At 37.7% G+C, this 13,989-nt stretch overlaps 1 protein-coding gene across 1 annotated transcript; it reads left to right on the forward strand.

Annotated features, from left to right (window-relative positions):
* Positions 1-6,788: 6,788 nt before the first annotated feature.
* Positions 6,789-7,637, forward strand: LOC124644461. The gene has a single exon (XM_047183824.1). It carries the CDS (start codon positions 6,789-6,791, stop codon positions 7,635-7,637), a length of 849 nt encoding a protein of 282 aa, XP_047039780.1.
* Positions 7,638-13,989: the final 6,352 nt, after the last annotated feature.

The following is a 13,989-nucleotide window of genomic DNA, read 5'->3' on the forward strand; positions in this document are numbered from 1 at the left end:
ATCATCGCCATAAGAGCTTTAGTATGGTGTTAATTATTAGTTGCCGCTCCTGTATCGCTTTTATGCCTCTACTATGAAGTTCTAATGGAACTATAGACTGCAAAAAGTTGTGCCCCTTTGGCTGCAAAGCTGCTGCATAAGGTCTGTAGTGCACGCTCTGGCGCTTAAGCTTGGCACCTTTAGTAATAATCGGATTGGCTCTAAAGCTCTTAAGCAACAGTTTTGTGCTACTTGGGTATAGCGACTAATTATTATTAAAACAGGCTAACACAATAAATAAGCAATACCGCAGGACAGAGACAGTATTTCAAAACAGAATAGATGAAATGAAAGTTAATTAATTCTAATTAAAATCACAGTTAATAAAATGCAGAAAAAGTAATAATTATTATCTATTCCATGACTTATTAAACGTAGCCAAGTTAATTATAATAAACGTTTCTCTCTTTATTAAGTCTAACTTAACAGTGAATTAATTTATGAAAAAACAATTAACTGAATCAGAGTTGCTTTGGATTTTATTGTTTTTCTATTGTGAAAGATTGTTTTATTAGCTCTACATAAGTTAGATATCTCTAAACGCTGAATATAATACCTAGCTGTTTATTCTTACATTTTATTTTTAAGTACGTTAAATAGTTATTTGAAGCTCTGAATTATTTTGTGTAAATTCTGTTTTGTTGTGCTGCGTTTTATCGTAGAAACTTAAAGTAAAAACAAATTACCAACTGCCAACGACAGTCAAGTTTGTGAAAGTAACTAAACAAATAATTTATTGTATTAATGTAGCTCTAAAACTATTTAGACACATATACAAGGTGTTGATTTGCATTTGAGCCATATTTCAGGAGGAGGACATAAAATACGTAAATTGAAATTACGGTAGACGGGAAATAGCAAATATGCACAGATTTTTTTGTCATAGTCATGTATTAGTATTTCGGAAGTAATCCAATTTTATGAATGATCGTTGCTTATGCTTTGTGTTTGCGTTTTTCTGAGAGCGCAGCACGATTTTAAGGCTAGTAACACACGCACCAAGTTTAAATACGGCTAGATGACATTGACGGAATTCAGAAAAAAAAAAAAAAAATACGTACCAATTTTTTTGTTGATTTGGGTCGAGAATCATTAGCATAATTACGTCCTTGAATATGGCACGGATGCAAATCAACAGCTTATATTGAAAACAATGTAAGTATATAACAAACACTCACATACAAACAATGTACACTACTACATACATACAAATATAAACAAGTGACAACCTCCGAGAGCTTTCGCGTTCACAAATTATCGGCAAAGTCCCAACATATTACTGAACCGCGGTCGTCCAAAAAGTTACGACAAAAACGCAATAATATTCCGTCGCTCAACAAATTCCGGGATGCGGGATTGCCGACGGGATCCCGGCAAAAACGGGATAACATTATGTGGCTTGTCTATTGAGATTTACGTTTAAATTGTAGCTTGATAGGGCTGGTGCAGAATAAAGATATAGGGATGTGGAAGACAAGAAATAAGTACTGTATTTTCTTGTTTTTTATCAGCTTAAAGATTTATAGCTGTCATTTTTCATACAAAAATGATAAGAACATAATTGTAATCTATATTTCTATGGTAATATTATATAAAAAAGAGGAAACAGTTTTTGTTTGTTTGCTTTATTTGTACCCTGAAGACTCCGAAACTACCAATTTGAAAAATTATTTCACTGGTGGTAAACTACACTGTTCTCGAGTAAGATAGACTATATTTTAACTCGATACGGACAGTTAACTACGGGGCGCGGGTGAAACCTCAAAAAAACGGCTAGTGAAGAATATAATGCTTTGCAAATATCTGGATAAATATTTATCAAAAGGATAGTGAAAACCTTTCAGCAATTTTATGGCATTTACAATTGCATTATACAAAAGATCCATCTGTATAACAAATTATAATACTTTCCTTCGAAACTTATCTCAAAAGCTATGCTTTATAAACTGCGGTGTCGGGGCAAAAAAGATATAAAATAAAACAAAAGACACAACTTTCATAAAAACAACAACAATTATTCTTCCTGCTTTATGTCAGTTGGGTAAATGTTAATCTTTAAATGTGAAAGTTCAGAAGTGAGATATTCTCAGAAAATATATTATGAAGACTTCTCGGGGGCAAAAAAGGGTTTGCACAAACCGTTGGCAGCAAAAAGTGTGAAACTTTATCCGATATTATGTTCACGGTAATATTAAATGAAGATACGTAGAAGTTATGTTTTGAACTTTGTGCGTTTATATTGTAGAAATGCGCATGGCTTTTATTTAGAACTAACTTCCGCCTTCAAGTTCGGTTATATCGTGTTTCCAAGAGAACTCTTCAAAAGTCCGGGATAAAAACTATCCTATGTTCTTTCTCAAGGTCAACTCTATCTCTGTACCAAATTTTATTAAAATCAGTTCAATGGTTTAGACAGGGTTACTTTCGCATTTCTAATATTAGTAGAGATTATGAAACAATGTGAAATTAAAATCTAAAGCAGTTCATGAAGTAATAAAAAGTAACACCAATATTCAATTAGCAATTCTCGGAGGTAAGATTCTTATAAATAAAATATCAATATTAAAATATCAACGGAGAGTTTTTATATAAATAAGTTGATTTATTTTGCAACTGTCCTAGATTTATTTCTCACTAGCGAACATACAAGATCAGTTATGCATTCTCAACTCCAAGTTAAGCTCCAGAGACCAGTTCTCATCCACTAACCTATGCATTCACCTGGAAGTGACAACGCCAACCCTATCTAGACAATTCCTATGAAAACACGACGTGAAACAATCCCCAACCACAGCTTAAATATATTCTCTTGTATACAGTTGTGAAGCCAGGTACTAAAGGCAGAAACACACTTACGTACACTTACGCGCCAGAAGCTAACGGTTTCATACATTTAAATACACGTGGTGCGACACGACAAACAAATATGTCTCAAACCATATCAAATGTATGAAACCGATATGCTTCTGGCGCATAACGCCACGACGTGAGTTTCTGTCTTGACGTTCGTAACAATGTCACTCACACACGCATGTGCTCGATGCTCGACACTCAGTACCTACTGACAGCACCGTTAGCGCCGGTAAAAGCTCGTCGATGCACTTGCGTGTATGAGTGACATTTATACGAACGTTAGTAAGTACCTTCACAACTGTAACATCTTTATTCTGTGCTGCAACCGTGGTAACCACTATTGGCAAGATAAAAAGGACTTTATGACCCTTTTTATAGAGCATATAACCGTTTGCAGGGTAGATGGCATTGAACATGGAATTTAGAACGCCTATTTAGCTGAGCGGATAATTCTACGGGTTGATTTTGTACGCCCCATTGACTGTTTGTGATTGACTGATAGTCACAGGAGAATTAGGGGAGGAATTAGCTAATGGGTAGTAATGTTCTTACTTTGCTTGTTTTCATAAAGCCACAAAGATAATAAATGTAGAAGGCAATCGTTCGAAGAAATGAACTGGTTATTTTATTTATTTATTTATAGCGGATGAAAACTCCCCGTATAATCTTTTAGATACTGCCCGAGGCATGGACAAAGTTCTAAGTTTAAAAAAGATACCAGTTAGCCGGTCCAAGGGTGAGTTGCACAATGCACCAATTAACTACATATAACGACAACCGAACCATTTTCAGTTGTCAAGTCGCCGATTTGACCAATGGGCGGCAATTTCAGGGCTGGTTGTACCTGGTATGGTTTGGTTATTCATCGTTATAGTGAAATGGTGGGTGCACCTCAATCTAAAAGAAGTACCTATACATTTTTTAAAGGTTAGATACAATCCCCAAAGCACCCCTCTTTATTATTTGACAACTCTATTTTACGAGTGCAATGTCCCTAAAAGGTCAACAGAAAAAAGTCACAATACGAACACATAGTCGACTGTAAAAATAATCACGAGTTGAACCGTAACCAACACACATACAGACAAACTAACTTCAACAGTATTATCAACAAATACCTGACCGTGACTGTTTTGAACATGGCGAACAAAATGACTAGTGGAGATGTCATAATGCAAAATCTTCTAAGAAATTAGCGCACCAAAATGCAGGTGTTCTATTTTCAAAAATAAAATTATCAATCAACTAAGACCAATCTTTGACGGATTGGTTTTGGTTTGATAAGGAACCATAACGTCTCGTTAGTTGTAGTAACTGATCACGCTTTCCGTAAGTTGCTTGACGTAAAAGACGTTGCCTGTCTTTCCCTCCTTATGGTATCTCCGCTATATTTCTTTCCTCCGTGGTTTTCAACACGCTGACCGCGCTATTGTTTCACGCAGCTCTCTGAAACTTTGATGAAGGCCCCGTACGTGTGTATGAGAAATTCACGCCTGTTGCCGCCTGATACGAGAATAACTTTGGAAAGTATTGAAAATATCAACCGCAGTTGACGACAATAGGGATCGTATCACAACTTGGATTGGGGAATTAGTTTACTCATATAATTCCGGTGTTTCAACTCCAGTCCTGAGGACCCAAGCTTAAGCATTGTATTTTTAATATATTATGTAGATTATATGCTATAGTTTAATTTTAGAATTAGCCGTTAATCAAACGACGCCCGGCGTTTATACGTGTGTCGAATTCAATAACGATGGTTGAAATGAACAGTCAAAAGGCCCAGCTTTTTGATAGAATTAACTATTTCAACCAATTTTCTGCGACGTGTATAAATAGGTAACTATGATGACTTTTTACTGTACATGAAGGGTCTTTTTTCAGATGGATAATTATTAAACCACTTTTCCTGTATATGAATAAGCAGATACCATATTATAAAACTGGAGCAGACATCCCTACTAATATTGTAAATGCGAAAGTAACTCTGTCTGTCTGTTACGCTTTCACGTCTAAACGACTGAACTGATTTTAATAAAATTTGGTACAGAGATAGAGTTGACCTTTAGAAAGAACCTAGGATAGTTTTTATCACGGACTTTTGAAGAATTCTCTTTAAAACGCGATATAACCGAACTCTACGCGGGCGAAGTTGCGGGCGGAAGCTAGTACAAAATAAAAATCGTAACCCCATTCAGAGTAGGGTAGACACGTGTAACAGACAATTCGTGTTATCGGGGTTGATAACTAGCTGTTGGAATTCAGGCACTAACGCCTACCACGTAGTCTAGTGTTACTAAAATAACCAGCCAGAACCACAAATCGTTGTCCAGGAAACCAAAATTCATTGAACACTTCATAATACACGTGTGTTCATGATATTTTAACAACGTGTAGGAAGTTATATTACAACAAAATTATACAAAGAGAATTATTGACGACGAATATTATATTGATAACTGGATTGATATGATAGCAGTGATTTCACGCGCTGTCTGAGGGAACTACTATTCGGAAAATAATTATCGTATATGTTATTATTCTTACGTATTATCTGTGCATGTTTTCACACACACACTTTCGCTTTTATAGCTAGCTAGCTACTAATGATAAATTATTTTGCATTGCTTTTTAATAAAATATTAATATAAATAACTAAATAAGTACAAGTGTAAGAGTAAACTACGTACAAAGTAATTTCCATGTAATTTCAGTCTGTTTTTATTATGCCATAATCGGGATTGGCTGTGAAATGATATAGATCTGGCAATAATACCAAGGTTTGTATGGAATGGATATTATGTGACTTCGTTTGCTTCATACCCAAGGCCGAGCATAAAAATGTAAGTAATTTCAGACATACTTTGATTATGTTTTTCATGGATTTGGTGACACACATGTGAACTCTGAGTAAGTATGTAACTCTTTCTTTCTTTGATTAAAAAAATAATTCAGTGACTCATAATGTTTTGTCAAAAGAGAGAGAGAGTTGTTGCTGTTTGTCAAGAGATACTTCCTCAGTAAACAGGCTATCTAACAGGCATGTTTTAAAATCAGACCATCAGTTACTAAGGAGACACCATTCACCCAAACAAACCAACTCGTCAACTTTATCATATTCATCATCATCCTCCGAGCCTTTTTCCCAACTATGTTGGGGTCGGCTTCCAGTCTAACCGGATTCAGCTGAGTACCAGTGCTTTAAAAATAGAAGCAGTAGGACGTATTAGTAAGCCGCTACTTCCCCCGGGACACGAATGAAGCCGTGTTCAGAAGCTAGTTTACAAATAAAGCCGAAAAATACTACATAAAGGTCAATACAGAAAACAAAAATCTCCAGAGAAAACAGCCAGTATACCTGAACCCGATTTTCATTAGAGCTCATTAGTAAGTTCTAAGCTCATTAACTGGGTTCGTAACTTAGTTATAAATACACGAATTGTTTGATTAACTATGCTCCTAAGGGTTTGGAAGGCGTTTGGGAATTAATGTTACCTGTTTAGTTAGTAATATAGCTCAAGTCCCTTGAGAAGGTAATCTATAGCTAAACATTTATGGCCTTACTACAAAAACTTAAACCCCTGTTTTACACTTGTCTAAAAAACTTTTAAACGTCAGTCAAAACTTTTTTAGACAAGTGTAAAACAGGGGTTTAAGTTTTTGTAGTAAGGCCTGTGGCGGACTATTATATATTACTATTTTATATTTTATTAATTTTTCTCCGTCAAGATAGTCTGATATATTACAAATACTTTTTACAATCTTGCTGAAGCATTTTTATTAAATACAGTCCTATTCAGGCCTGCGTAGTACGCTTATGAGCATCTCGCTTAGATGCTACATTGGTGACCCCGACGTGATCTATTCAAACACAAGCGGTGAGCGATTTTACAAAAATGTCGGAGCCAGAAATTTTTTCCGACGCTGACAGTAAGTGCGAAGTATCGAAAGTCGGACTTCCAATGCGTTGTCCGCCCTTTTGTCCGGAAGAACCAGCTGTATGGTTCGCCCAAATAGAGGGCCAGTTTGTCCTAGGAAGAATAAGTAGCGATACGACAAAATTCTATACCGTGGTTACTCAACTAGAAACGAAGTACGCAATGCAGGTTAAAGACATTATCACAAAGCCGCCAGAGACAAATAAGTATGAAAAATTAAAAACTGAATTAATTAATCGTCTTTCTGCGTCACAGGAGAAGCGGATCCAGCAATTATTAATCCATGAGGAGCTAGGTGACCGCCGGCCTTCTCAGTTTCTACGGCATCTACAAAATTTAGCTGGACCCGCTGGTGCTTCGGATTTTGTGAAAAGTCTGTGGACTAACCGCTTGCCGCAAAATATACAGACAGTGATTGCTTCACAGATTGCCGACCTGCCGGTAGAAAAGCTAGCAGAGATTGCTGACCGGGTGTACGACATTGTACCATGCACCCCGCAAGTCGCTGCCACCTCTGCATCTACCAGCACCGCGCCGGACTTGGTCAAAGAAGTAAGCGAACTTACAAAACAAGTTGCCCGGCTGTCATCGCAAATGAACAGCAAGTGGAGAGGGCGCTCTCGCTCTCGCTCACAGTCTCGGCACAACCAAAGAAGGTATTATCGCGGTCGCTCTAATAACTCTAGGACTCCACAGCCACCACCGAACCACCCGCATTGCTACTACCACTACACCTTTGGAGACAAGGCAAACAAGTGTAGACAACCATGCACATTTACGTCGGAAAACGCAAAGGGCGGTCGCTAGTAGCGGCCAACGACTGCCCCTCTTCAACAGGCCGTTTGTTTGTAACCGACCGAAATACGAAAATGCAATTCCTGGTGGATACTGGCTCAGACTTGTGTGTTTTCCCTCGGTCGGTAGTAAAAACGCCGGTGAAACTGTCAAAATTCGATTTGGTTGCAGCTAATAATACGATGATACACACATACGGGCCAACACAGCTACGACTCAACTTGGGGCTCAGAAGGGACTTCACATGGAAGTTCACGGTAGCTGACGTTTCTCGACCGATTATAGGGGTCGACTTCCTAAGTTTTTATAATTTACTTGTCGACTGCCGAAATCAGAGATTGATAGATAACACTACGACACTATCGGTTCCAGGAGCCCATTGCAAGTCATCGGACGACATTGCATCCGTGAAGGCAGTAGTCGGTGATACAGATTACCATAAAATACTTCGTGAGTATCCAGAAATCACCCGACCACCAGGAACACATGTACTGGGTAAGCACAACACGGTGCACCACATAAGAACCACTCCAGGCCCACCGGTAGCAAGCAAACCTCGACGTCTCGATCCAGCTCGAACATTAATCGCCAAGAAGGAATTCGAAGAGATGCTAGCAAGTGGTGTGGCCAGACGGTCGGAGAGCGCCTGGTCCGCTCCTCTTCACCTGGTGAAGAAAAAAGACGACGGATGGAGACCATGTGGCGACTACAGGGCACTAAATGCTAGGACGATACCAGACAGGTATCCTATACGCCACATCCACGATTTCTCCTACCAGCTATCAGGGTGCACAGTATTCTCCACCATAGATCTTGTCAAAGCCTATAATCAGATAAGAACAAATCCAGACGACATTCCGAAGACTGCCATCACTACGCCTTTCGGTCTTTACGAGTTTCCATTTATGACCTTTGGTTTAAGGAACGCCGCTCAGACATTCCAAAGGTTCATCGATGAAGTGCTGCTCGGTTTAGAGTTTTGTTATGGGTATATCGACGATATCCTAGTATTTATGATGCTACAGGCCCATAAAGATTTAAAGGATTGTAAATCTCTGGGTATTCTTTAAACATCTTTGGCAGTCGTTACGGGTAGTTAGAAGCCAGTAAATCTGACAACCAGTCTTACCCAGGGATATTGGATTGCCGGGATTGAGGAGGTCAGAAAGATAGTCGCTCCTTGTAAAACACTATTACTCAGCTACGTCAGGTTAGACTGGGAGCCGACCCCACAATAGATGGGAAAAGGCTAGGCGGATTTCTGAACGAACACGATTATAGTGTTGTTAATGTAAATTCCTAAAGCACAACCTATTCTATGAAAAAGTTAGATATATAACAATTGTTTAAATTATAAATATCCCTTTGGGCCATCAATGCCCTATTTAAATCCTTCGGAATCTCTGCAATCTATGAAGTGGTCAGGCTCTTAAGCCGTGATTGAGCGAAGGCCTACCTCATTAATATTATCTGAAGCACCTTTATCAATAACTGATACTTCCAAATTATTAAACCGCTATCTATATACTATGACGTTGGTCAATTGACTGCAATACACACGAACTTGTGGATCATTAAGGTCACTGTTTTGAAGGTTTATATAAGTAACTTCTAGAGTGCACTACATATAACAATTAAGTTTACGTTATTATGTACCAAAAACTGTGTAATTAAATTACTATCATATCTCCGTCTCCTAGATATCATCAATTTCTGTGCTCTCTCTCGTAGAAATATGTAGGTTCAACCATCTTTCATCAAAACAAATGATGTCCTCCTAGCCGATTATCGGCTACGGCGGCTGTTCTCATGTAAGAAGATTAGCCAACTACGCAGGACATATTATAGTGCACGAGCATTTGCGCAGACACAGGTGCACTCCCTATTCCTTCACTCTCATAACCCGATGGGACGGCAATCCGACACGACCGGAAAGAGATCAGGCGCAGGACTGACATTTACGTGCTCTCCGATGCACGGGTGTATCAATCACCAGCTTCCAGGCTCCGGGCTGCTTTGTGAAAGTCTTCTAAAACCCACAAAGCGATTTCGGCCCGACTCGGGAATCGAACCCAAGACCTCGTGCCGCACTTGCGACAGCTAGACCAACGAGGTAGTTGCTGCCAAAACAAATATGTATATTGTTAACACATCCATTTCCGTTCCTCCGAGCCTTTTTCCCAACTATGTTGGGGTCGGCTTCCAGTCATACATACCTATACATTTGTTCTATAAATTACTCAACTGAAAAATGCTGCATATAATAGTGTAAATATTTTTATTTAACCATATAATTGTCACAGAACTTTCCTCGTTAAGACTTTGATAGTAAAAAAGTTTTTCTCATAATCTGTTGTCCCAAGCTGGTGTTTTTACGTCAACGGAGTCTAGACTGTTTACAAAATTCTGTCGAGAGGTTTTATTTATTTTGTTTATATTTATAAAATACTGTAGATAAATTCTTAAGACATTCGTTGGTGAAATATTTGTTACAGGGTGACCTTAGAAAACCTAAATTACTAATTTTTAAATTAAAATAAGTTACTCAATCGGAATCGCATAGAACTAAGGCCCATACACAGAACAACTGACAAACTCAAATGTATATAATACACTTATTTCTAATTCAATGTTATCCTTACTAATATTATAAATCGGAAAGTGAGTTTGTTTGTTTGTTTGTTTGTTTGTTCCGCTTTCACGCCGTAACTACTGAACCGATTGCTTTGAAATTTTGCAGACGTAAAGTCAGAAGTCCGGATTAAATAATAGGGTACTTTTTATCCCGAAAAAATAGATATTCCCGAGGGAAAACAAAAATATTGTTTGCTTGATGGATGGATTGTAGATGGCGCTGTGTGTCGTTTAAAACAAGGTATAGTTCGGCCATTCAGAGAATGCGTTCCTGACACGTCGCGATTGAACTGACGACGTAACTTTGCAATGGCGTTGCAGTTACGATAAAAATATTTTTGCTGGTTGTTTACCGTTTTAACAATTGAGGAGCATTAAAACAACATTATTATATCAATAATCAATGAATGTTATAATTTTGTGCCAAACTGAGTGTCAAATAACTTGGTAAACAATATTTTTCTAAATCTATACTGCGCTATTACAAGGTTATGTCAGCGGTTTATATTTTGTAGTGCTGTGCTAAAAATAACAGGCAAGTATCGTAATCTGTTCTTATACAGTTATAATATAAAATAATACGTTTTGATTTTCTTTTTAAGAATTGGAAAATAATGGACTATAAGACTTAATTATAACATTTATGAAATATAAAAATAAAACTATGACCAAACCGCATTTTTATACTTAGATTAAAAATGGTAACCCCAAATGGCGTTATGGGCCGCCATTTTGTGACGCTAAAACAGTCGTCCGTTGTCGTTTCGTGCGCATAGACCACGTTTTTCAAGTGTTTTCGATCTGTTTTTATTTGATTACCCGGCTTTTGTTAGACCGAGATATCAGGATTGATTCTGTTATTGATAATAATATAATTATACATGTAGGCGAAGATGATGATGAAGACACCACCTCCTCAAGCAAATCGGAGTCTGATTAATATTCTGTTCGCACATTCAATTCAATGTACTTGTAACAAAGAATAAATAAAACAATTTTATTATATGAATATTACCTTTTTTTGGTTTCCACTTAAATAACTAAAATATAAAACAAATGATTCCGCCAATTTAAAACGAAAATAATCTTAAAATAATGCGGCGGTTCATTTTGAAGGAACGGTAACGAACTCAGTGTTATGTTGTGCCCATCACTAGTCGTGACTAACTGATAGGTGTCAGGAACGCATTCTCTGAACGGCCGAAGTATAATATATTGCAAACGAATATAAACATGTAAATTTAGAAGCTAAATGATACGATAATGAATCCCCGAAAATGAGGAATTCCCGAGGGATGATGTACAATTTGTTTAATCGTCTAAACTGTTTTTTTTTACATCTACTTATATATTGCAAACGAATATGAACATATAAATTTAGAAGCTAAATGATACGATAATGAATCCTCCAAAATGAGGAATTCCCGAGGGATGACGTACAATTTGTTTTATCGTCTTAACTGTTCTTTTTACATCTACTTATCCTGAAATAACTATAATTCAACGAATTACTAATTGGTATAAGTATTAGTTAAGTTATTTAGTTCTTGAGGTATGCGATAGATGGCGCTGGGTGTTTTTAAAACGTGGTAACGATGTGTTTTTAAAATACGTAAGAAGTGCAATGGTATCTCGCGCTTTAACCTGTAGCTCATTGTTCAATCGCGAGCTTCCCGATAGCTCGATAGATGGCGTTGTGCTTTTCTGCATCGCGGTGTTAAGGTTCGCCGCGAATAAAGCTTGGGTTTCCTAGGAAAGCAGTGCCGTCATATAGCGACCGTCATATTACGGACGCAAATAGACGGTCGTCTTTACGGTGATGACATGTGGAAAGTTCCACGGCCGTTTTAACACACCGTCATAAACTTTTTGTTAGTTGTATCATACTTACTAACCTGTTTTATTTAATATTTCTCAAATTTCACGACACCAATTCTGTTTTAGTTGACTTTTTCTATAATCTTTACTTTTTATATTATATATTGCTTCGTGGTTACGAACGAAATCTATTAAAATTTCGTCGACCTCGCTGCTCCAAGAGTTGTAACAAATTTTTGACGTTGTTCCGAAAAAAAAAACACAAATACGTATTAAAAAAGTTTCACCGCTTTCAATAAAACGTTCACCAAACTATCTGACACCGTCAAGACGGCCGTCATGCAAATGGCGGCACCGCTTTTTGAAGTTACGGCGTCAGTTACCGCTCTCTAGGAAACCGCCCCATTTTGTTTACATAGACAACGTTCTGGTGACGTCATTCACCGCTGTATTACGGCCGCTATATGACGGCACCGCTTTCCTAGGAAACCAAAGCTTTAGTCTTAAGGTGTTTTGAAATCAGTGGGGCCCAGTAGGGCCAGGGCCAGCCGGGGCTGCGGGTTGTTCGAAAGAGATACCGCGGCCCTGGTATATAAAAGGCCTAGAACGGAACACGACGATTTTAGTCGGTAAGAGTCTGACACTCCCTCACCGCTGCTAACCCAATTCCAACAGACCTCCCATTTCAATTTAAAAGACTACAATTTCCTATAAGGGTTTCATTTGCAATGACCATTAATAAAGCACAAGGCCAAACTCTAAGGGTTGCTGGAGTACACTTAGAAAAACATTGTTTTTCGCATGGTCAGCTCTATGTAGCGTGTTCCTGGGTTTCCAGTGCCCAAAATCTGCATGTTTTTGCTCCACAAGGGAAAATATATAATATAGTGTACCATTCAGTTTTGGTTTAACAACTAATCGTATCCAGCGTTACATCGCGCTTCTTAGATTTTTCCGTGGGAATGAGAAGTTTTCTTATAGTTGTGATTTATACCGCAATATAACCGAATTCCACGCGGGCGAAGCCGCGGGCGGAAAGCTAGTATTATAATAAAGCTAGAGTATTTAATTCATGTCAAGACCATCTTGACTATAGTAAGTTGAAAATCCTTATCATTTACCTCGCGGTGAGAGGTTTTATGAATTTTCACGATTATTGTTATCTTAATTAAGTATTTGAAACACCTTCGTATTAAATGTTATCTTCGCAACCATCCACCATTAAAAAGAGCACTCTCTAAGTATCTTGTGGACTTCAAGATAAAGTTTTCTTAACTTCTATTAAGTAACTGGTCACAGATATATTTTCTCTGGTAATTAGGCAGGATGCATCACGGCATAAATTAAAAACACGGCAAGGCAAGGTAATAAAACCGTTTTAAAGGATGCCTAAATATCAAATTGCCCTTCCACACTCCAGCTTAGAGGGTAAAGTAAACGATCGTAATTCATAACTTTACTCATTAAACCCAAATCATTTCACTTTGCAGGAGCAGAATTGGAAATCCTCCCAAACCTAATTACCTACCTACGCAAATACAATGATAGGTAACACTTATTCCCTCCTATCAAAAAGGTTATTACCACGCTAAGTCTGTAAATAAACTACAAGTACCTATAAATAACGCGTTATTCCCTAAAGAATAGATTAACAAAAATAACCTGCGCAGAGGATTAGCAAATAATATGAAGTATCGGAAAAACAAAGTTCCTTACACCTTTCAATTGTTTTTCAAGTGTTTCATTGACAAAGTAAATAGTACTCTAGGGCTTATCTACTACCTTTGTAGGATTTATATACAGATTGATAGTAGCTTTGCCTCAGAAGGGCGCTGGTTTTAACTAAAATTGCAAGTCATTTCAAAAATGTATTTTTCTGTCATATTTGTTGGCTTATTCCTGGGAACATATG

Source organism: Helicoverpa zea, chromosome 2, assembly GCF_022581195.2.
Source record: "Helicoverpa zea isolate HzStark_Cry1AcR chromosome 2, ilHelZeax1.1, whole genome shotgun sequence".
In the NCBI taxonomy this organism is placed as follows: domain Eukaryota; kingdom Metazoa; phylum Arthropoda; class Insecta; order Lepidoptera; family Noctuidae; genus Helicoverpa; species Helicoverpa zea.

What these genes read in the sequence shown, in the direction of transcription:
- LOC124644461 (XM_047183824.1), top strand. Translation starts at nt 6,789, where the DNA reads ATGTCGGAGCCAGAAATTTTTTCCGACGCTGACAGTAAGTGCGAAGTA.